This window comes from Melanerpes formicivorus, unplaced genomic scaffold, assembly GCF_026170545.1.
Source record: "Melanerpes formicivorus ecotype bairdi unplaced genomic scaffold, bMelFor1.0.p_v2 SCAF_1, whole genome shotgun sequence".
Lineage (NCBI taxonomy): Eukaryota > Metazoa > Chordata > Aves > Piciformes > Picidae > Melanerpes > Melanerpes formicivorus.
The window spans coordinates 58,423,788-58,448,494 of record NW_027142353.1 but is presented as its reverse complement, the minus strand read 5'-3'; the positions used below and the strand labels follow the sequence as shown (position 1 = coordinate 58,448,494).

Below are 24,707 nucleotides of genomic sequence, written 5' to 3'. Positions count from 1 at the left end.
CGGGACATCAGCTATTCATAGTCAAGGATGCAAAACAGTACAAATACTTCCTTCATCCCTACCAGTTCTAATCATCCTCTTACTGCATGTCTGGAGAATATATGGAAAGGAAGAATTGTTTTACTTTTGAGGGGAGACAGAAAGGGAAAAAATGAAATCTTCTCTTAAAGTGAAATGAAAGAGATGCAGAACAGAAGACGATCCCAAACAGTTTTGATGACTTACTTTTACAATGTGAAGAGGAAATAACAACAAAATCAGTCAAGATAGCAAATGGATGGTAACAAGCTGTTGAGATACTCTTGCTTTTCCAGATGCTGTATCCAAAGCATGCTTCTTGGCATTTGTTCCTGTTCGTGGTCTGAAGGGAATGAGAGGTGCAAGTAAATCCTGCTTTGCCTCGCTTGTGGATACCAACCTCAGTGAATGCAGCAGTCATGGGTTATTTTAACAGAACTCATGCTAACTCCTTCAAGAGTTTAAAAAAGTGGCTGAGGAGAAGGTAAGTGAGGCTGATCATTAAAAAATACAGAACTGCTTGTACTAAGGAGCATGCAGCACAATTCATGGAAGATGTCACCTTGCCTTTGAGCCTGTTCTTTTGAGATATAAAGTTCAAGACCAGGAAGAACCAAGTTTTCTCGGCTTAGCTCTGTGCATGTTGGAAAGACAGTGGGGACAGGCAGACAGACAGCTGTAGAGATTTCATACTGCCTTCAGACAAAGCATAGAGGGGTGGGGAAAAGCAAAGCGCTGGGAAGACTGTGGAACCAGTATGGACACCCTGAACACCAGCTGCGGTCAAGTGGGTACTAACTTTTCTGTAAAGGCAGTTGCCTTCACAGTTCAAGGGCAAGAAAGCTGGTGAGGGGTTTGGAGCACAAGCCCTATGAGGAGAGGCTGAGGGAGCTGGGATTGCTTAGCCTGCAGAAGAGGAGGCTCAGGGGAGACCTTATTGCTGTCTACAACTATCTGAAGGGAGATTGTAGCCAGGTGTGGGTTGGTCTCTTCTCTCAGGCAACCAGCACCAGAACAAGAGGACACAGTCTCAAGCTGCATCAGGGGAGGTTTAGGCTGGAAGTTAGGAAGAAGTTCTTCACAGAAAGTGTGATTGGCCATTGGAACAGGCTGCCCAGGGAGGTGGTGGAGTCACCATCACTGGAGGTGTTCAGGAGGAGACTGGGTGGGGTGCTTGGTGCCATGGTTTAATTGATTAGACAGTGTTGAATGATGGGTTGGACTCAATCTCGGAGGTTTATCCAACCTCCATTTATAGCAGGGCTAGACAGGAAGGTGTTTAAAGGGAATTAAGCTGCTGGATTTTCCAAAACCCAGCATGTAGCCACAGCACAAGGGCACACTGAAGACAAAGTGCCCGGGACTCGGAAATACTCCAGAATTGGAGTGCTTCTGACAGGAGCTCCACATGGGGGTAAACTCCTTTGTCTCATTTCAGCTCAACGTTGCAGAGTTGGGCGAGGGGCTGGGCCAAGGATCGGCGGTGCGCAGCCTTAGAGTTGTTGTTAACACCCTAGGAGTTGGTTCTCGCCCCGCAAGGATCTTCCAGGCTGTCTTCATTCTGTTCATTACTAGTTATTCTTCTCAGCACGTTTGCCTGTCCCACATCCCAGGCCGTCCCACTGCTGCTCCCTTCCCTCTTCCCAAGGCGGGCTTTGGCGCCCCCGCCCCGCCCCCCGGCCTCCTAGAGGCAGTATAGGCGACGAAAGAAACGCGTCAGTCACTGCAGAGAGGGTTCCCGGAGGAGACAGTGGTTCCGCAGCGGTGTGCCGAGCTGCCAGGCACCAAGTACCTTCCCAGCCCACAGCGTCCTGACCCGCCAGGCGCCGGGGCCTCCCGCTCCCGGCTCGGCCCCTCTGACGCTGCGGCCCTCCTTCCAGCCCAGCCAATGGCAGGAACTAGTTTGGCATGGCCCTCGGTCTCAGGACCAATAGGAGCTAGGAAGAGGTGGGGTTTCGCCGGCTATAGGCCGCGGTGGGGGCAGCGGTGAAGGTGACGAGCGGTGGCCGGCGGGACCATGGCAGCAGTGGCGATGTTGGGCTGGCGGCACCCGGCAGCGGAGCTGCTGCGGGTAAGGCGAGCGGCGCGCAGAGCGAGCCCTTCCTTCCCCTTCCCTGATTCCTTCCTCTCTCCCTGTGCACGCCTCCGCCTGCCGCTGGGCCTGGAAGGACTTGGCCAAGGTCGCACCCACGTCTGTGGCTGAGAAGGCTTCGTCCCCTCGCCTCACCCATGCGGCGCGGCGGGAGGGAGATGCTGAGGGGAGGGAGCGGGTTCCCATGCCGGCTTCTGCTGCGGAGTCTCGGCCGGGGGAGCTGGAAGCTAGTGTTCGTCACGGCCTGCGGGGCCGGGCGGGCCGCGTCGCCCCGGAGCCGTCCGGTCGGTGAGGGGCGGCTCCCCCCGCCTCGGCAGCCCCGTGCCGACAGCCGTGCTAAGCCAGCAGGACCTTTAGCCGCGATCCTGACAGCGGCTGTTTTCCGGTGCCTGTCAGCGCAGGGAATGCAGCGGGGCCCTCGCCGGCCTCTGCAGTTCTTTCCGTCGTAATTCGCTCCCCCTCAGAACCGCGATAGCCATCTTGCCCCGCAGAACTCCTGTAGCCGTCACTCCCTTCAGCGACAAGGTTGTGTGGTGGCTGTCAGTAGCCTCCGCTAGCCAGGGCCGGGAGGGGAAGCAGGGAGCGATCGTGGCTCCATGTGCGCGACGGGAGAGATACCCAGTGCCGGAAGGGCCGCACGGAGTGCGTGGTTGCTTTGGGGCACTGCTTCCTTTATTGGTGAGGCTGCCTGGTTGGCCTGGAGGGCTAGAGGTCCTGTCACTGGTGTAGAGAGAGCTGTACGGCGAAGAAAAGGGCAGGTGAAGCGCCCATGCTGCGCTGGATCGCATGTGGATTGGAGATGTTGCCATATGCGAAGCGGAAGGCTGTGTCTCACCAGCTGTAGAAAATGTGGGGGAGGGTTTTGTTTGGAGGGTTTTGTTTGTGTGGTTGGGGGTTTTTTTTGGGGTGGCGTTCTTTTAGTGGGTTGGATGATGTCTGTATGTGGGCTTTGTGGGTTTTTTTTAAAAGCCTGTAATTGACACAGCCCATGAACACTGCTAGCAGATGCCAGATACACTTAAAAGAGTATTGCCTGGTTTGTCCAGTTTACTACAAAGGTAACCTTTAGGAATAGCACAGCCAGAGCATGTTACTTTGCTAGTGGTTTTGTTTATTGTGGGGGCTTTTTTGACACTAACCCTTGAATCCTTGAAACCCCTCTTATTAAAGCCCTGCAAGGACATAATTCATTCTCAAAGAGAAGTTTAACTGAAAACTTTCTGCTGGTTATGACAACCTGAACTAAAAACAGTATCACACACTATAACTAAGGTTGGAAGAGACCTCGAGGATCATCAAGTCCAACCTGTCTCCACAGACCTCATGACTAGACCACGGCAGCAAGTGCCACATCCAATCTCCTCTTGAACACCTCCAGGGACAGTGACTCCACCACCTCCCTGGGCAGCACATTCCAATGACTAATGACTCTCTCTGTGAAGAACTTTTTCCTCACCTCGAGTCTAAACCTCCCCTGGTGCAGCCTGAGACTGTGTCCCCTTGTTCTGGTGCTGGTTGCCTGGGAGGTCACCCCTGGGCCTCCTCTTCTCCAGGCTAAACAATCCCAGCTCCCTCAGCCTCTTCTCATAGAGCTTGTGCTCAAGGCCTCTCCCCAGCCTTGTTGCCCTTCTCTGGACACGTTCAAGTGTTTTGATGTCCTTCTTAAACTGAGGGGCCCAGAACTGGACACAGGACTCAAGGTATGGCCTAAGCAGTGCTGAGTACAGGGCACAATGACTTCCCTGCTCCTGCTGGCCACACTATTCCTAATGCAGGCCAGGATGCCATTGGCCTTCTTGGCCACTTGGGCACACTGCTGGCTCATGTTTAGGTGGCTGTCAGTCAGCACCCCCAGGTCCCTCTCTGTTTGGGAGCTCTGCAGCCACTCTGACCCCAGCCTGTAGCTCTGCATGGGGTTGCTGTGGCCAAAGTGCAGCACCCGGCACTTAGACTTGTTAAATGCCATCCCAACACCACACCCACACCAAATTTAAAAGCAGTAGAAGTCTTAAAGAATGATTGGCCATTGGAACAGACTGCCCACAGAGGTGGTGGAGTCACCATCCCTGGAGGTGTTCAAGAGGAGATTGGACGTGGCACTTGGTGCCATGATTTAGTCATGAGACCTGTGGTGACAGGTTGGACTCGATGATCTTTGAGGTCTCTTCCAACCTTGGTGATTCTGTGAAAATACCTTCCCAGTGTTTCCTAGAGATTATTTTTTCAGAGAGTGGTTCCTGTGAGAATGGTACACTACTGAAGTGTCATGGCATTGGCTTCCCTGATGTGACATTCTGAGGACTTTCTCATTTTCAGGCTTTGAAGTGTCCACACCGTGGCTATGCATCACAGCGCACTTTAAATGTAAGTACAAAGCACCATCTGACTGTAATGAACCACTGCTTTAAAGCTCTTTCTTAGTTGCTGAAGCTTTTAAAAAGTTATCACCAAAGAAAATCTACATTGAAGACAATGTGGCTGATATCCAAGTTATACTTTGCTGAAAAACACAGAGTAAAATGTTTCCTTTTTTATTTTGGTTTGCTAGTTGGTAGCATGGGACAGGATGGGGTAGAGGTGTGTCAGCTAACATAGGCTTAATGCAGCTCTCTCTCCATTACTGAAAAGTATAGCTTTGGAGGTTATTTATATGTTATCCTGCAACTTGCTGGGGGGAAACTTCAACCCACCACACTCCTGACCTCTGGAGTCTTGGAATTGCAAAGGCCAGTTTTACTAGTGAAGAGTAAGATGAAGAGGACACTCATTGCCTGAGCCTTTTCTGTGTCATAGTATCACAGTATCAGTCAGGGTTGGAAGGGACCACAAGGATCATCTAGTTCTAAGCCCCCTGCCATGGGCAGGGACACCCCACACTAGATCAGGCTGGACAGAGCCTCAGCCAGCCTGGGCTTAAACACCCCCAGGGACGGCGCCCCAACCACCTCCCTGGACAACCCATTCCAGGGCTTCACCACTCTCATGGTGAAGAACTTCCTCCTCACATCTAGCCTGAATCTCCCCACCTCCAGCTTCATCCCATTCCCCCTAGTCCTATCATTACCTGACACCCTAAAAAGTCCTTCCCCAGCCTTCCTGTAGGCCCCCTTCAGATACTGGAAGGCCACAATTAGGTCACCTCAGAGCCTTCTTTTCTCCAGACTGAACAGCCCCAACTCCTTCAGTCTGTCCTCATAGGAGAGGTGCTCCAGCCCTCTGATCATCCTTGTGGCCCTTCTCTGGACACGTTCCAGCACCTCCATATCCCTCTTGTAATAGGGGCTCCAGAACTGGAGGCAGTACTGTGTCACCAAGTCCTCCCACATTTTCCCTAGACTTTCACTTGCCTCCCAAGTGCTTATGAAAGCCCTTGTTGTTGCCTTTGGTATCTCTTGCCAGATTTGATTCTGTTTGGGCTTCATTTTGTTCAGCCTTATCCCTGCATACTCAGACAGTGTCTCTGAGATTCTCTGTCTATGCTTCCACCTTCTGTATGCTTCCCTTTTGTCTGTGAGTTTTGGCCATCTGTACAGACAGCGTGGCTTTTTCACCTGACTTTCTGCTTGTTGGAATGGACTGCTCTTGAGCTTGGAGGAGATAATCACAGAATTGCAAAACAGTAGAGGTTGGAAGGGATCTCTAGAGATCCTCAAATATTAACCAGCTTCCTTTGAGGATGACTCATTGCAGGACCTTGGTATTCTTGCAAGCATCCTCCATCCCAAGGCTGAGCTCAGTGCACTCCAGCTGTTCTTTCATGTAAAGGACAGCTCTTTCTCCTCATCACCTTGGTCCGTTCTTCCTGTATCTTCTCCATGGTAGTAGCACTCCAGCCTTGGCAGCCATGTCTCCGTGATCCCAACAAGATTGTAGTCCTGCAGTTAGTAGTATCATAGTAGTAGTAGTATAGTATCAGTCAGGGTTGGAAGGGACCACAAGGGTCATCTAGTTCCAACCCCCCTGCCATGGGCAGGGACACCCCCACACTAGATCAGGCTGGACAGAGCCTCAGCCAGCCTGGTCTTAAACACCTCCAGGGACGGCGCCCCAACCACCTCCCTGGACAACCCATTGCAGGGCTTCACCACTCTCATGGTGAAGAACCTCCTCCTCACATCACACCAGTCTCTTAATTCCATGTGTTTATTGCCCATATTACATGTGTTAATAACGATTATTTCACTACTCTAATATGCATGCAGGATAGGAAGGAAGCTGTGGTGGGAATGAAAGAGTCAAAGGGAATAAATTTAAATAGTGGGTACAAGTGTGCCTGTGTGAGAGAGACTGTGACTTTTACTCCATGCTTCTCTTCGTAGGAGGTGGTGATAGCAAGTGCTGTAAGGACACCAATTGGATCTTTCCAAGGATCTCTTTCCTCATTGCCAGCCACTAAACTCGGTTCCATTGCAATTAAGGGAGCAATTGAAAGAGCAGGTATATGTAAACTTCTTTTTCCTGTGACAAAGAAAACCTGAAGTGGCTCAGAGCAGTCTCATTCTGTCTTCAGTTGCTTGGTACATACAAGATCCTGTGCTTTTTGCTGCTGTGGAACCCTTGAAGTCTTTATCCATAAATGGCATTTCTGTAAAGTTGGCTGTTGAGCTTTGTTTCAGTCTGAATTATGTACTACTTCTAGGAGCAGAATATTACTTAGGGATATCTGTCTCAATGCAAATCTGACTGAACATGCTAATTGTTTTTGTGGGCTGAGGTTTTATGGCTCGCCTAAGATGATGCAAAGGCTACTCTTTGCTGAAACCAGTGACCCTTTCTTTCCCTGCCTGTTTTTTTTTGCATGGAAGCACCCTTGTGAGACAATTGATGGATTCAAAGTAACAAAAGTCTCTTGAGGAGGGTTAATTTTCTCCAAATTTGGCTTCTTGAAACAGTCCATTGCAAGAACTTGAACCAGGGTTGTTGCAAGACATGCAGCAGGAGTGCAGCCTCTTGTGTCTGGTGGGAACTAGCTATGGCCTTGGCTTGCTGCTGTTAGACAAACAGACAATCATGGGTTTTAGACATAAATGTGGGTAGAGAGCTTTGTGCATTTAATCATTCATGGAAACTGAGACTTGAAAATATTTGCTTTAGTAATCTAACTGTAGTTTGTTCTGCCACGTGAGAAGGGAATTATGTCTGGGTCACCAGTTCACTGTGCTCCATGAATGTGAGGGTAAAGAGCTGGAACACAGCCAGCAGGTGCCTGTGTGATGGAAGCACACAAATGGGACCTGGCACGTGCCATCAATCTTTGACAGAAAACTTCAGTGGGGAGGTTTGTCAAAGGGAGTGATACCTTCCATGCAAAGAATCCTGAACTGGAACAATTTTGTTTTATAGGTATTCCTGCAGAAGAAGTGAAAGAAGCTTATATGGGCAATGTCCTGCAGGCTGGACAAGGACAAGCTCCAACAAGACAAGCAGTCTTGGGGGCAGGTATTCATTATCTTGTTACTGGGGATAAATGTTTTCCATCTTCACGTGGACAGTGTGGATTACTGAGCTGTGAGTTAAAGCAAAGCAGTGCCCAGCCTTTTGTCACGACATTCTGTGTTTGCTTTTTGTCCTGTGGTGGGTGAATGTAAGTGAGCCTAATCATGTGTTCTAAGGAATCAGTTCTCATACCCACAATGGGTGTAACAGCCTATGGTGTTTGCACCATGGAGAAAACAGTGCTGGAGACTGGGCTGATACTTCAGGAGCATGTTAAACTCCTGATGGGTGCTGCTCTTTGAATCTTTCATGAAACAGACTTTTTCCTCAGTGTACAATTACTCTTAAGCCCTATTGGATAAGGGGTCAGTGTGCTTTCTTGAACTGCAGATAAGAGTACATCATTACACTCATCTTCTGGAGTGTGGAGTTGTTACTGGAAGGATTCACTCTATAATGTTAACTGCAGCATGAGCGTTATTGGGGTGCAGCAATTCTTTCTTCTTCCTTGTGCTTTGGGGATGGGATTCCATACTTCAGTATGACTCTAGGGAAGTCTCTGGATCAGGTAAGAACTGGATACTTTTATGAAGCACTTTGAAAGAGAAGGAACTGCTTCCATGTGAGGCAAAGGAATGCATACAGCTCTCTTCTTTCCCCTGGCTAGTTTTCCCCATCTCACTCTTGGTATGGAGGTGATGTGCTGGTAGCAGAGCCATAATACTGGAGAGCAAGCCTAGGGTAGAGGCAGAGATGCAATTGTCTTGAGCCAAGCTGTCAGCAGCTGAGCTCAGAGCTATTATAATGAGCTGTCAAACCCAGCAACTTGTTAATAACCTTGTGAATGACACTGACACCTAGGGCTTTTGGTCTTGTTCAATATGGCAGGTGTTCAGAGTCCCTGTACATCTGGGATCTGTCTTGTTGCTGTTTGCTAAATTCTACAGCTTGTTTATACCTTTTCAGGCTTCAGTGGTTCTTAGAGGCAGGGATCAGGGTGTCAGGAGGAGGAATAGTTCTGGGGTTGCTTCTCCACTCTTCTGTCTCTGATCTTCACTTGCTTTGAAGTCTGTTGTTGGGAGGGGAGAAACAGCAAGAATCTCAAAGAAGGGTAGTAACTAGGGATGAGAGTAGGTAAGTTGCTCTGGCTAGCTAAAGAGTGCACAATGGACACCCTGGGCTTAGGTGAAAATTGTTCTCATGAAATACTGCAGAAGCACCAGTAAATGGTAGTCTACCCTTTAAATAACACATGTGTTGTTCACATTCAGGTCTACCCATTGGCACTCCTTCTACAACTGTCAATAAGGTCTGTGCTTCAGGAATGAAATCAATCATGATGGCAGCACAAAGCTTGATGTGTGGGAGTCAGGTATGTGAATTCTAGTGCTATTTTATGTAAACCCCACAAACCCCATGTTGGAGACCCTGTCCTGCTAATGACTGTGCTCTTTGATCTAGGACCACTTTAGTTTGGGTAATAAAGTTAATTAGTAAGGTTTTGTTTTGCTTATGCAACCTGAATTTCATAGTCCTCTAAGTGTGTTTGGCTTAAAAACATTTTTTAAAGTGTATTGTAATTAGGAGATTGTCAGATGAAGACATTTGAATGGAGTTTGGGTTTGAGTTTTCAGACACTTAAACATTTACATGAATGAAATACACATATTAAAGCAGTGTTGTTTCTATGTACATTAAAGGTATTTCAGACTGTGATCTATTGCCTCTGAGTAAGTGTTTTCATTGCAGAGAACCTGATGGAGGAGAATTGCTTATCTCTGTCAAGTGTGGTGCAAGATTCTCTGTACAATAGGGAAAAATACTATCACTGATTGGGAGGATAGAAGAAGACACCATCTTCAGCAAGCTGTTAAATGCTGTGCAGCAAAGGATGTGGGAGAAGTGAGAATGTGAAGACATTTCAGTTTTGTCTTAATTCCATACTCAAAGCATTTGGGCAAGAGCTCCTCTGAAGCTGAAAGCATTGTCAGTTCAGTATCTATTTTTGGCTTACAAAGTCAGTGGTTTATGAGTGAGAAATGTAGTTAGTACTTCATGGTTAGTTTTCTGGTGTTGGTTGGTTGGGGTTTTTATTAGAACAAAAGTGAAATACTGAAGTTTTGTTGTCCTTTCTGTGAAAGTAATGTTGTAGCTAAGCTAGGCATCTCCTTACTGCTTTGGCCTTGCTCTGCAGAGAGCAGCATTTTGTCCAGTGCCTGCTGAAGGTGGTGGAAGTCTTGTCACTGGACTTTGAACGAGGCCCAGCGTGTCTGTGTAAATAACTACACTTGGATGTAATAATTTACATCCAGTGACTTGGTGACAGTGGTTGTGCCTTTGGTTGGTTTGATAGATGCAGGCCATGAGCTCTGAAAACTGAAGTTTTCAGCTGAGCTGATCATGCATGATGTGCTGCCAGTCACAGCAAGAGCAGACTCCACCAGTTATTGGTCACTTGGACTTCTAAATTATGAGGGGGGTTGGTATTTGGTTTTCCTGGCTGTGGACTGTGAGGTATCTGTGCTATGAAAGTCAGTGATGGTTCCCAGTGGCTTGAATCAGTTTATATATCATCATATGGTGATAGTGGTGCAACCAGCACCAGAACAAGAGGACACAGTCTCAAGCTGTGCCAGGGGAGGTTTAGGCTGGAGGTTAGGAAGAAATTCTTCATAGAAAGAGTGATTGCCTATTGGAATGTGCTGCCCAGGGAGGTGGTGGAGTCACCATCACTGGAGGTGTTTAGGAGGAGACTGGATGGGGTGCTTGGTGCCATGGTTTAGTTGATTAGATAGCGTTGGATGATAGGTTGGACTCGATGATCTCAAAGGTCTCTTCGAACCTGGTCTATTCTATTCTATTAACAATTGTATTACCTCTGTCTCCAGTTCTTTCAATTTATGGAATGCCAGGGACTCCTGTTCTTCTGTTCTATTGCTGCATCCATATCTCAGATGCCTTTTGATTTATCTGCCTTTCTAGTTTGTCCCCTAATCTGTTGTGAAGAAGCCATCATTTCTGAGTTGTAATTTAAAGGAACCCAAACCCCTTTGATCTTTGTCTTACTGCTGGTTTGATGGAAAAATCTTTGTGAATTCATACTGACAGCACCAGTGAACGCTCAAAGAATCACACTACAGTGTGTGTATTTTTCTTGCACTTATCTCTGTTTCACACATGCCATTAAACATAACTGTGTCTATTCTTCCCATCCTGAGATCTTAAAAGATTTTGGGGGAGAAGGCCTGATGAAGAGTAGATGCATGTGTTTATGGTCCTTATAGCTTTGCTGATTGTTTGCTTTGTCTCAGCTGGAAAAGTACACTAATTTATCAATGCCCATAATGATTCAACTTAATTCAAGCTCCCCAATTGTTAACACCTCTCCTTTTTTTGCCAGTGATGTCATTAGTTCTCTCTCTTTACACAGTAAGATAAAGCAATGCTATTGAAAACTGCAGTTTCATTTGTAAATGTCTCTTCTTCCTGCTGTCTCTCAGATTCTGACTGTTGCTTGTTCCACAGGGATATGGAGTTGCAAATGAAAAACAAAAAGGAGAGATTTACAGAGAAACTAGTGAAAGTAAATTATTATTTTTCATTCCAAAAGATCAAGGTCAAATTACAGTCCAAGGGTCTTGACCTGGCTCTTGCAGCATTCTAAAGCTGCACACAAGACAAAAGTCCAGTTGTTCTGTCAGAGTGGATTCTTCAGCTGTTGTTCCTGCTGTTTGCCTTCTAAATACGTCCAGACTTTTTTAGCTTGCTTTCTTTAAGGCTTTTCAGAAGTATAAAACCTCCATGCTTAAGCTTTTGCTAGTATTTGTTCCTACATGAAGTCATAGAGAACACCCTGCCTTATTCATTTTAACTTGTTTGCTTTGAGCAGGATGTGATGGTTGCTGGTGGAATGGAGAGCATGTCCAACGTTCCCTATACGATGAGCAGGGGATCAACACCTTATGGAGGAGTAAAGCTGGAAGACCTGATAGTGAAAGACGGGCTGACAGATGCTTATAACCATATCCATATGGTAAATATTCCTGCCCAGTGCTAAATTACCAGCCATGAGCCTGGTGCAGCTCTAAAGAGCTTACTTGTAATTATTATGAAGCTGTTTAGTCTACCAAACCTGGATATGAGGAATAGCGTTAACAGAAGAGGAGAAAGTGTTCCACTTGAAGGCTTCCTCTAGGGGAAGCCTGAGGGACTAAGCAGAAGAATAAAACAGAATAGCAAGCTGTGTGTTAATATTTAGCTAATTCTGATTGAAGTCTGAATAGCCTAAAGCAGGGATTTAAGAGTAGTTCTGTTACTGATGGATTGCTGTTACTATATATGTAGGAGAGAGCACTGAAGATACCTATTCTATAGTGTTCAGCAGGCTCTTATGATTATTTTCCTCTCCCCAGTGTACATACCTCATATTTTCTGTTGGAGGGTTTGAGTCAGCTGATAAACTTACTCATCAGCATGGTAACTCAAATGGGACAAACAACTGCAAACTTAGGATGGGTTTGGAGAGCAACTGATAGGAAGATAGTGAAGAACAAGCATCAGGGAAGAGTAGTTTGAAAAGAAAATGTCTTCTTCCAGTTCAGGAATATTTCTGACCTTTGCCCATGGTAATTCACCACTGTAGGTCAGCCAGTGTTCTTGCAGCTCTACAGGAAACACATCATGAAGAGCATTCCACTGTGATCCATGTATTTGATACAGACCTCACTGTTTGCATATGCAATCCATTCTTTTTGCAGCGTAGCGTGCTACTTAGGCTGTTGCTTAAAATCCACTCCCACATTTCAGCCCAAATGGATTGTAATTGTGAGGATTTCTACAGGAAAGTAAACAATGATTTTGCTGGATCCTGTATGTGGAGGGAAAACTCTAGGAGTTGGTTATAATGCACACATTTTTCCAATGTTGGGACAGTATTTCTGAGCCTTTTGTCTTCATTGTAGCAGCTGCAGATGTGAACATACAGGAGGCTCCATCCTATGGCTGTAGGAACTTGTCTGTGTTTTGGCAGCAGACTTAGGTTGCTGTTGCTGTGAAGACTTTAAATTCTTGAAATGCAGAGAAGTGAGCTTGCTTGTTTGGAGAAGTGGATGGACAGGGTGCCAAAGGGTTTTGTGTTGATTCACCGAGTTTTCTACAGAAACAAGAAGTGGAACAAAAGGTGTTGAAGAACAAATCTTGCAGGTTGACTAAATGAGTGTCCTTTTAAACTTACTTAGTCACCAGGTATTTACAGTGGTGGTAATGAATTAATGACTGCATAAGGTTGTAGCCAGGAGTGGGTTGGTCTCTTCTCCCAGGCAACCAGCACCAGAACAAGAGGACACAGTCTCAAACTGTGCCAGGGTAGGTTTAGGCTCGAGGTGAGGAGAAAGTTCTGCACTGAGAGAGTTGTTAGCCATTGGAATGTGCTGCCCAGGGAGGTGGTGGAGTCACCGTCCCTGGAGGTGTTCAAGAGGGGTTTGGACGTGGCACTTGGTGCCATGGTTTAGTAGTCAGGAGGTGTTGGGTGACAGGTTGGACTTGATGATCTTTGAGGTCTTTTCCAACCTTATTGATTCTATGATTCTATGATGATTGACCTGTTTATAAAATTATTTGATTGTTTCTTTCTCACTGTTTCATTCCAGTTATTAGACAAAAGTTACTTGTACTTCACCAAGAGAGTCATTCGTCATTGGAAAATGCTGCCCAGGGAGGTGGTGGAGTCGCTGTCCCTGGAGGTGTTCAAGAGGGGATTGGATGTGGCACTTGGCGCCATGGTCTAGTCATGGGTCTGTGGTGACAGGTTGGACTCGATGATCTTTGAGGTCTCTTCCAACCTTAGTGATACTGTGATACTTTCACTTGTGTAGATGTTAGAGTACCAGATCTGGAAGGCTAAGTAAGCCCAGTGTTTTTATAACCTTTGGAATAGCAAGCTAATAACATAATGAAAACATGACTGTGATGATGTAAACATTTTATTCCATGGCTGAACAGCCTCTGAAGTCATCAGCCGTAAGCACTTTGAAACTTACTTTTTCATGCAGTTATTTAACTTAAAAAAAGTCTTTTAAGGAAAGTTCTTCCATGGCTTTAATTATCTGGTTCTGGAAAACATTTCCTACATGTGAAGATCATATTCCAAACCCAAGTTCCTGTTTGATCACAGCTGTGTAAATTAGAATCATAGTATCAGTCAGGGTTGGAAGGGACCACAAGGATCATCTAGTTCCAACCCCCCTGCCATGGGCAGGGACACCCCACACTAGGTCAGGCTGGACAGAGCCTCATCCAGCCTGGTCTTAAACACCTCCAGGGACAGGGCCTCGACCACCTCCCTGGACAACCCATTCCAGGGCTTCATCACTCTCATGGTGAAGAACCTCCTCCTCACATCCAGCCTGAATCTCCCCACCTCCAGCTTCATTCCATTCCCCCTAGTCCTATCACTACCTGAGATCCTGAGAAGTCCCTCCCCAGCCTTCCTGTAGGCCCCCTTCAGATACTGGAAGGCCACAATTAGGTCACCTCGGAGCCTTCTCTTCTGCAGACTGAACAGCCCCAACTCCTTCAGTCTGTCCTCATAGGAGAGGTGCTCCAGCCCTCTGATCATCCTTGTGGCCCTTCTCTGGACACCTTCCAGCACCTCCATATCCCTCTTGTAATAGGGGCTCCAGAGTCATAGAATCAATAAGTTTGGAAGAGACCTCAAAGATCATCAAGTCCAACCTATCACCCAACACCTCATGGCTACTAAACCATGGCACCAAGTGCCATGTTCAATCCCCTCTTGAACACCTCCAGGGATGGTGACTCCACCACCTCCCTGGGCAGCACATTCCAATGGCTAACAACTCCCTCTCTGAAGAACTTTCTGCTCACTTCAAGCCTAAACTTCCCCTGGTGCAGCTTGAGACTGTGTCCTCTTGTTCTGGTGCTGGTCGCCCGGGTGATGGACACCAAGTGCTGGCTGCATTCAGTTCTGGAAATGGGTTGAGTGTTTTCAGTTATGTTTCTCTGTCACATCACCAGAAATAGCAAACCTAACACTCCTGGTTTCCTCCAAGGGCAACTGTGCGGAGAACACTGCGAAGAAGCTGACGATTTCCCGAGAGGAACAAGACGCTTACGCCATAGGCTCTTACACCAAGAGCAAAACAGCCTGGGATTCAGGAATACTGAAGAATGAAATCGTTCCTGTCACTATTTCACAGAAAGGTATGATGGAAAGGTGTGATGAGTTGTGTTTCTCATTAAAAGCTGCAATGTTGTCTGTGTTCAGTGCCAGTGTTGTTGTTTAAACAAGCAGATTAGGGGAACACTCATTTTAGATTAGAATGTTTTGTTCTGCAGCCTTTCTGGTGGCCAGCAGTATGGATTGAGGACACCTGTGGTTGTAATGTCTGCATTCATTACCTCAATGATGCGTTCTTTGTCCCTTTGATTCAGACACCAGGAAGTATAAATGGATTTGCTGTGTACAAATGGTATTAAGGAATCATTTTTTTCAGTTTTCATAAGGATGTTTCTTGACATAAGGATGTTTTGAGCACAAGCCCTGTGAGGAGAGGCTGAAGGAGCTGGGGTTGTTTAGCCTGGAGGGGAGGAGGCTCAGGGGAGAACTGACCGCTCTCTACAACTACCTGAAGTGAGGTTGTACACAGGTGGGGGTTGGTCTCTTCTCCCAGGCAACCAGCACCAGAACAAGAGGACACAGTCTCAAGCTGTGCCAGGAGTTTAGGCTTGAGGTGAGGAGAAAGTTCTTCACAGAGGGAGTGATTGGCCATTGGAATGTGCTGCCCAGGGAGGTGGTGGAGTCACCATCCCTGGAGGTGTTCAGTAAGGGATTGGACGTGGCACTTGGTGCCATGGTTTAGTTATGAGGTGTTGGATGATATGTTGGACTTGATGGTCTCTGAGGTCTTTTCCAACCTTATTGATACTATGATTGTATGACATGCATTTTACGTGTGTTTGGGCTTTCACTGAGGCAAGTTGTTTAAATAAGGCAGTGTACATAAGTACTGTGTGAGACTGCCTTAAGCATGGACTATCCTCCAGAAATCTTAAACCACATCTGCATTTCAGGAAAACCAGACACGGAAGTGAAAGAAGATGAAGAATACAAACGTGTTGACTTCAGTAAAGTTCCAAAGCTGAAGACTGTCTTCCAAAAGGAAAATGGTAACCCTTGTTAAATTAACTGCTCAATTCTCTACAGAGTGCAGGGATACTTTGTCACAGCAAAAAGTACTGTGGGCAAGAGCTGAGTGCCCTGCCATTAACTCCCAAAGGTCTGCTGAGATAAAGACATGTGTCACAAAAGCATGAACTGGCTTGGATTAAAAGATGGTCCAGGAACCTTAAACCAGTGAAAAACTGGCTTTTGACATTAAAAAAAGAGTGAAACAGGTTGGTTTCTGTTTAGCTGTTGCCTTGGTCTCCATGAAGTACAAGCTTTTGTTTCAGTGGGACATGGAGTGCCTTTACATGGTTGCCTGTTCCTTTCCAAGTCTGTAATGGATCAGTCTTTGTGACTAAATAAAACCTGCCACACAGTCACAACCCTTTGTGAGCTGGAATCTGGGTTAATGCCAGCAATGTAGCTGGCAGGGAAGGTGTGATCTAAGCAGCCACTGGACAAACATATGAGTGGGTGTGACTTGTACTTATTTAATCCAGCTGATACAAAAAACCCAACTAATTTTAGGTTAATTCAGTGCAGTAGCCTGATCTAGTGTGGGGTGTCCCTGCCCATGGCGGGGGGGTTGGAACCAGATGATCCTTGTGGTCCCTTCCAACCCTGACTGATACTATGATACCATATCATTAAGACCTTATGTTCAAGCATATTAAGGTAAAGCAAAAATCATTACAGTGTATGTATGAGTTACGTGACACCTTCCCTTCTGTTTAAACAGCACTTTACCTTTTCTAGGAACAGTTACAGCTGCTAATGCCAGCACTTTGAATGATGGAGCAGCTGCTTTGGTACTGATGACTGCAGAGGCAGCCAAGAGACTGAAAGTCAAGCCATTGGCACGGATAGTGGGTAAGGCTTTGCTTTTCTTACCTTTGATTACAGTCCTGGAAAGTACTCCCATTGTATGCTCACAGACTGGGAGTGCTGCTTGGGCAGTTTATCTGATGTTCATGGCACAGAAAAGCTGAGGCCTTAGGCATTATGGCTGCATCTTCTCAATGCAGTGCTCGAAACTCTAGTGTTGTGCCAAGCAGGCTTTCAGTCATAAAAGAGTTTTCTGTATGGAATAATGTTTTAACAATTGAGAAGATTCTTCTGGGGCTCACTTAAGGCACCAGACTTCAGATTTATCTGTTTCATGGACCATCATGTGCAGAATTTTTCTGTCATGGCTGGATTTGCTGCTTGCACAGATTAAAACCATGTCTGGTTAGATGAAGAGGTCTTTAAACATCTTTTCTGTTTGTTTTTTTTACAGCTTTTGCAGATGCTGCTGTTGATCCCATTGACTTCCCACTTGCACCTGCCTATGCTGTTCCCAAGGTAGGAATAAAACTGGTTTGATGAAAACCAACAGACCTCCCTAGCACTGGATCACTGGTTCATCCCTCAGTTGGATCTCCAATTGCATCATAAACACAAGTAACTTGTTCAGAGGATGAGGGTTAGAATGCAGATGTTTGGAGTGATCAATTTGTCACACCTGCTTTGAAAGAGAATATTGGTTTATTTCACTTTCACTTACTGCTCTCTACAACTACCTGAAGGGAGGTTGTAGACAGGAGGAGGTTGGTCTCTTCTCCCAGGCAACCAGCACCAGAACAAGAGGACACAGTCTCAAACTGCACCAGGGGAAGTTTAGGCTGGAGGTGAGGAGAAAGTTCTTCACAGAGTTGTTAGCCATTGGAATGTGCTGCCCAGGGAGGTGGTGGAGTCACCATCCCTGGAGGTATTCAAAAAGGGATTGGATGTGGCACTTGGTGCCATGGTTTAGTAGTCGTGAGGTGTTGGGTGACAGGTTGGACTTGATGATATTTGAGGTTTTTTTCCAACCTTATTGATTCTGTGATGCACCAGCTCTGGGCTTGTTTGAATGCTTGAGGCTTTGCAGCTAATATGGCCAAAAGGCAAAATAAATGTGGTTATACAAGTGTAGACCAGTTCAAAGGGGAACTGAAAATGAGTGTGTGGTGAGAGGCAAGACCATCAGTTTCAGTGCACTTAGTGCAGGGGCTGTGTTGGGATGAAAACCTCTTCTCAGCACAGAGCACTCTCCATTCTTCTCTTGCAAAAGCTTGACTTTGTGCTTCACTGCCTGTTTCCATTTTTCCCATCTGACAAAGAGCTTCTGAAAGTGTGAACTGGAATCAGACTATGGGCAGCCTGAGTCACTGACTTGAAAACGGACCTTACTATTTCTAGAATTAGTTCCCTTTTATTTTTTGTCCCATCATAGCCATTATTTTTGTTCCTAGATTCTAAGTGAGACAGGGCTGAAGAAAGAAGATATTGCAATGTGGGAAATCAACGAAGCTTTCAGCGTTGTGGTGCTGGCCAACATTAAAATGCTGGGTATTGATCCACAGAAAGTAAATGTGAATGGAGGTGCTGTCTCTCTTGGACATCCGATAGGGTAAGGAAAATAGGCACCAGTTTTGTTCTGCACTGAGGCGCTGCTTTCTGAACACAACTTCCACCTTCATTCTCAGTCTTAAAGCAAGTAGGAAGGGTAATAGAAATTTGTTACCAAGCACACAGTGGCTTCATGCAGGTGTTACATTGCAGGGTACCTTGAAAAGAGCATGATCCTGTTTTTCCCCTCAGTTAGTTATCACCTGCTTTTATAAAGAACTTGTTAGCATAGCTACATGGGTTTATGAAGCATGAAAACCAGATCACTATTAACATGACAGAATAAACAATAAGTAGTTAACCAGTTAGTTAAGCTATTATTAAGATTTAAGACCAGGCTGGCTGAGGCTCTGGCCAGCCTGATCTAGTGTGGGGTGTCCCTGCCCATGGCAGGGGGGTTGGAACTAGATGATCCTTGTGGTCCCTTCCAACCCTGACTGATACTATGATACTATAACATGACAGAATAAACAGTAAGTAATTAACCAGTTAGTTAAGCTAATAAAATTTATGGGTCTATGAAGTATTATAACCAGATCATTATTAACATGACAGAATAAACAGTAAGTAATTAATCAGTTAGTTAAGCTAATAAAATTTACAGGTAAACTTATGAAAATAGTGAAGGATATGCAACTGGGACTTTAAATTTTCTTCCAGGAGCAAAGTGAAGTTCCAGGTCTTGTCAAAGTGTTTCTGGAAGTGAATCCAAAAGTCTCCAGGCACCTAAGGCAGCAGACAGGGAGAGCCTGGGGGATTTTAGTGACTCTTTTGTTTGAAGTTGAAGTCAGATCACCTCTGTGCTCCCCAAGAGCTGTAACTTACTCATGACTGGTGTATCCCATTAATGCTTCCTAAGGGTGATCATGCTGCATGGCTCAGCTCTGTGAGGAAAAACCCACTTTGAAACCTCTTAAGTAAATACAGATGGGAAGTAACCACGCTCTACATCAGGAGGCAGGAGGACTTCCTGGTTCAAAACCAGCTCTAAACAAGGCATAATCCTGCAAGACATGCTGGTATCTCCTGTGCAGTATCAGCTGCTTCTGATACAGGAATATGTTTGGCTTGTGTGTATTTTATGGGGGCTTTCTGGTCTTAATTTTGACAGTGTAAGGACAGAATTTAAATGTCTGATTTTGCACATTAGTTGGATCCAAGTAGCATACTGCAGTACAGCAAGCTCTAAGCAAACACATCTGACTTGGAGGCAATTTCCTTTTCCAGAAGGAACATTCTCTAAACAAGGAGCTTTTGTGTATATGTAGGAATATATTTAAGTACTGTAGCTAGAGCAAACTAACCTGTCAGTGTAGGTGAAAGGGATTGTTTGGGCTTTCACTGGAGAGGGAGAAAAAACACTAACAAGGTCAGGGCTATCTTCTGCCAACTGAAGAATTTCTTTGAACCCAAACTCTTTTCTCTTTTCTTTTCATTTAGAATGTCTGGAGCAAGAATTGTTGTTCACATGGCCCATGCATTGAAACAAGGACAGTATGGCCTTGCAGGAATTTGCAATGGAGGAGGAGGTGCTTCTGCAATACTGATAGAGAAGCTGTAGGCCTAAAGAGCATTGGAAGCAAAGCCTTGAACGCGCTCAGAACAATGGGTGGTACCTGTTACATCTTATTTTTCAATAAATGGATGGATGCCATTGATTATTTTCATTGGTTATTGACACAGTCAACTGGGCTTTTATTACTTTTGACTCAGTGCAAGTGTTTTTTACAGTGCAACTAGAAAATGTACAAGTGATGGTAATATCCTGACACCTGACAACAGTGAATGTTTGTTAGCTGCATCTCCTCTGTCGCTGATGTATGGTTTCACAAGTGCTCCTGAAAACTAATTCTCTTGGTAACTCATGTAGAGCTACTACTAGAAGCAGCTTGTTTCCTACAGTTGCTTATTTTTCCTGAGCACTAAGTGATTTTCATGGAAAAAATAGTTTAATTCCAAGGCTGTTTTTCTACTGCTGTGTGCATCACACCCCAGTTAAATGCAAAGGGGTCCTTGCTTGGGGCAAGTATCCCAGCAAGCTAGGAGAGATGGGGTTGTACCTTAAACGTGCCAGTAGTAATAAAGCCTCAAAAGGGTTTGGTGGCTTTTTCTTTTTCTTTTTTTTTCTCATTTAAACCTCTGTGCTACAGCTTCATAAAGATGCTATTAAACAGAGGCAGATTCAGGACTGGGAGAGTACAATTACTGGTGCTGCTTATCCATTCGGGGCTGCCCAATACCTGGCTGCACCCTTGTACTCCCAAAGACTAACGGTGAATTCAGGGTCAAGCAATTCTACTGCAGAGAGAGGGAGACAGGAGAATGCTTCCTTGCAATTAACCTTGTTTGAGATTTCAGTAAGCAGCTTAGTCAAAAGCCTGCTGTGCAAAGAGGGCATTTCACCACTGTAAAGCCTATTCCCATATTGCCCTTATCACAAAGGCTAAATGTCAAACACTTAAGTTTCTTAGCTGGACTTTAGGACAACTGCTTTCTTATTTTGACATTAATTTCAACAGGAACTCATCTCTACCCACTGATTATCCTCACCTTACCCTCCATAACACAGAATAAATCCTTTGATTGGGCTGTAGTGGGATCTGCTTTTTTCGGGAAGGAAAGTACTCGAAGAGGTAGCAAATGAAGAATGGGGTTTAAACACAACTTAGTAAGAAAACTATTTGTCATGGCTCTGAAACCTGTTACTTGCCAAAGAACAGCAGCTTCTTCCTTGGAAAATGTGAGTGAACTGATGCTACAATAATTCACATCTTTAGTACTACCAGATCACCTGAACTCTGAAAGAGTATTGTGGACATTGACTGTCCTGCGGAGGTGCTACAGTGTGGTGGGTTAATGCCCTTTTCTGAAAACAAAAATAACCAAAGCAGGGTGGAGGGCCTGTGGGTACTTTACCCTCCCTGCAGGGCGTTTCCCCTGGGAAAGCTGAGTCTGTTCCACTCCCCACTCCCTGCCCAGCTAGGGTATAAAAAGCAGGACATCATAGCTGTTGGATCTCCTTTTGGTTCCTGCCTCTGCTGGATGAGAGCTACTGCAGCTGCCCTCCTGCTCCTCTGCCATGTGGCCAGACCTGATCCTTTTCCCTGCTGCCTCTGCGCCTCCTCAGAGAAGGACTGGTTTTGTATTATTCTTTTCTGTCCCCCTCCCATCCATCCTTGTTCCTTGCCCTTGCGAACTTTTTTTCCTGTTATTGTCAGATATACAATTTAAAGAAAAATTATTTGCCTCTCTACTTCCAAGCTGACTCCAGATTGTTGTTTAGTGGATTTGCTCCTTACCCCTTTTTTTTCCCCGTTTGGAGGGAGGAGGGGGGAGAGTGGGGAAGAGATTTTCAGCCTTTTCCCCAGTTGAGCTTTTAACTCCCAGTTAAGGCTCAAACCACTACATACAGTCTCTCCAGTAAATAGTAGAGGGACCTCGACAGGCTGGACAGATGGGCAGAGTCCAACAGCATGAGATTTAACACATCCAAGTGCCGGGTTCTGCACATTGGCCACAACAACCCCATGCAGTGCTACAGGCTGGGGTCAGAGTGGCTGGAGAGCAGCCAGGCAGAGAGGGACCTGGGGGTACTGGTCGATGGTAGGCTGAACATGAGCCTGCAGTGTGCCCAGGCAGCCAAGAGGGCCAATGGCATCCTGGCCTGCATCAAGAACAGTGTGGCCAGCAGGAGCAGGGAGGTCATTCTGCCCCTGTACACTGCACTGGTTAGGCCACACCTCGAGTCCTGTGTCCAGTTCTGGGCCCCTCAGTTTAGGAAGGATGTTGACTTGCTGGAACAAGTCCAGAGAAGGGCAACAAAGTTGGTGAGGGAGCACAAGCCCTATGAGGAAAGACTGAGGGAGCTGGGATTGCTCAGCCTGGAGAAGAGGAGACTCAGGGGTGACCTTATCACTCTCTACAACTACCTGAAGGGAGGTTGTAGACAGGCAGATGTTGGTCTCTTCTCCCAGGCAGCCAGTACCAGAACAAGAGGACACAGTCTCAGGCTGCACCAGGGGAGGTTCAGGTTGGACGTTAGGAAGAAGTTCTATACAGAGAGAGTGATTGCCCATTGGAATGGGCTGCCCAGGGAGGTGGTGGCGTCGCTGTCATTGGAGGTGTTCAGGAGGAGACTTGATGGAGTGCTTGGTGCCATGGGTTAGTTGTTTGGGTGGGTTGGATTGGTTGATGGGTTGGACACAATGATCTTGAAGGTCTCTTCCAACCTGGTTTGGTTTATTCTAAATAAAGTTTATTCTAGTAAATCTATTTAAAAATAGGAGGTACCAGCAGTTACCATGAAGCATAAAATTCCAGCATGTAGAACACACAGTTGTTCTTGCCACTCTGACAACAGCTGCAGTTGGAATTTAAATGTTTACTACTGAGCTCTTCATCTTCAAAAAACGAGTGAGCCACACTGACTCTCTATACTATATATAGTGTATAGAGAGAGAGAGACTCTATAGAGTCTCCCATTGACTGTCTCCACAGTGGACTTAGCAGACACAAAGCAAGGCACACCAATGTTTTAGTAAAACAAAAATATTTATTCAAGCTGTAAATGCTATGCAGTATTTAGTTATTGGATGGGTTTAATATAAACATCTACTGCATAATATTGGTTCCTTAGGAATCCTTGTAATACTATCTGAAACATGGCCCTGCTGCTGTACAGATCTCTTACAAGAAAACTTGCATTTGGAAAGACCTCAACAATTTGAGAACCAAGGAGCAAATACCAGTAGAGAAAATTCTGCAGTATTGGAACAAGACTTACTGTGGTAGTTTTCACCCATGCTAATTACTACTAAAAAGTTAGGCTGAGCTTCCCCTGTGCCTCTTAAAAGAGAGTTTTATAATACCTATGACAAACTCTACGTCAACCGGAAAGATTAAGATGCAAAGTTTTCCACGTACAGCTGAAAGTGGACTAACAAATGCTTTCTCAACTGTACCAATGACAGTTAAAAGAACTGACTTTTGCAACAGAACACATCAAAATCGTTGTCTGGCTCTTGCTAACATGTAAGTATTTATATTGGGGTTAACCCCCACAACAGCACACTGTTTGGAAACAGTGTTTTGCATTCCCGTGGCATACTGTGCCCCGGATGCTGTAAACAGGTGAAGCCTATCCAAAGTTCTTACCTGACTGACTGGTTTGGAGTAGCTTCATTAGATGAGGAATACTTCTGGAGGTTTTACTGGCCTTATGTTTAGTTACTGGTATTTTGGTAAAGTCATTCACAGCCTTATAACATGGGTCATGAGACAAGAGTGTTAGTACAAGCCAGTTACAGCTGCAGATTAAGTCCCTTTCTGAATCAGCAAGACAACAGGAAGTGGCCAAGTTAGCTGCCCGTGTCTCAGCCCAGTGAACTACAAACACTGCCTTCAACTTCACAGCCTCTCCAGGGACTGGGTAAGTAGTTCAGAGGGGTGAGCAGAGAATGCAGCAGAACACAGACAATGTGGTACAACAGGAATCTTACAACTTCTCTTACATTACATTTATACAAATGTACACGTTTGCAAATTCCATGGCTCTATAATTATGCAAGTGCTTGTTCAAAAATAAACATATATATCAACTCATTGATATTTACACTTAGCAACCTGCTTCCAGAACAGCATGATTTTGCTATAAAGTGAAACTGTAGTGCACTGAAAGTGCAACTCATCTTTTAGGAGTAGCTTTGCTTCCCATGCAGAACCTCAGCACAACACCACTTGGCTTCAGAGAGTCACAGTTCAGCCTTTTTCCGTTTTTCTTTCATTCATCATAATGCAAAGACAGTAAGAACTTGTCCACATCCATGCCTGCTGGAAAAGAATTGGGTAGCTTCTTTTTCTGTAGGAGAGGAAAAGAACAGATCAGTTAAATACAAAGAAGCTGGGGATAGCACAGAGTCTGTAGATGCTCCTTTCTTTCTCATCCTTACATCTACCTTGTAGACATTAGCTGCACAAGGCTCACCTAGAAATCAGACACCCACGTGCAGATACACTTAACGTGTGCCCCCAGGCCATAAACAGCACAGCACGGGCCAGGAGTAGCTGAGCTCTTGGTTCAGCAGTGGCCCACCCAGCCCTCAGGCACAGCCACTCAACTCACCTCACATACACTTCTCAGTTAGGGTATTTCAGGAGTACTCTGAACTAAGTATGAAGCACAAAGCTATACCATGTCTCCTTTCTGATTACTTGCATACATCCCCTTTTCACCCCTCACACCTTTACTATTTGCTGTTAAATTCCCAAAGCCAAATGAAGATGCATAAATAGCTTGAGGCCTAGTATGAGTTCGGCCTAGTTAGACTAGAAAACTAGAATAGACTAGAATTAACCAGGTTGGAAGAGACCTTTGAGATCATCAAGTCCAATCTATCACCCAACACCATCTAATCAACTAAACCATGGCACCAAGCACCCCATCCAGTCTCTTCCTAAACACCTCCAGGGATGGTGACTCCACCACCTCCCTGGGCAGCACATTCCAATGGCCAATCACTCTTTCTATGAAGAACTTCTTCCTAA

At 45.6% G+C, this 24,707-nt stretch overlaps 2 protein-coding genes across 3 annotated transcripts in view; one reads left to right on the top strand and one right to left on the bottom strand.

Moving 5' to 3' along the window:
• Positions 1-1,982: 1,982 nt before the first annotated feature.
• ACAT1 (acetyl-CoA acetyltransferase 1) lies at positions 1,983-19,818 on the top strand. Its single transcript, XM_068144741.1, has 12 exons — positions 1,983-2,089; positions 4,427-4,474; positions 6,430-6,547; positions 7,454-7,549; positions 8,818-8,918; positions 11,436-11,579; positions 14,617-14,767; positions 15,638-15,733; positions 16,488-16,601; positions 17,011-17,075; positions 18,008-18,165; positions 19,605-19,818. Exons 1-12 carry the CDS (start codon positions 2,036-2,038, stop codon positions 19,723-19,725), a joined length of 1,266 nt encoding a protein of 421 aa, XP_068000842.1. The 5' UTR covers positions 1,983-2,035; the 3' UTR covers positions 19,726-19,818.
• Positions 19,819-22,586: 2,768 nt separating this feature from the next.
• NPAT (nuclear protein, coactivator of histone transcription) overlaps positions 22,587-24,707 on the bottom strand; it is a 30,704-nt gene continuing 28,583 nt past the window's right edge. Inside the window, exon 18 of one of the 2 annotated variants that reach the window (XM_068144719.1) lies at positions 22,587-24,021. In XM_068144719.1, coding sequence (XP_068000820.1) covers positions 23,944-24,021 — 78 coding nt within the window. In that variant the 3' untranslated portion in view covers positions 22,587-23,943. The remainder of the gene's footprint in view (positions 24,022-24,707) is intronic. The other variant, XM_068144729.1, reaches the window with a different exon arrangement.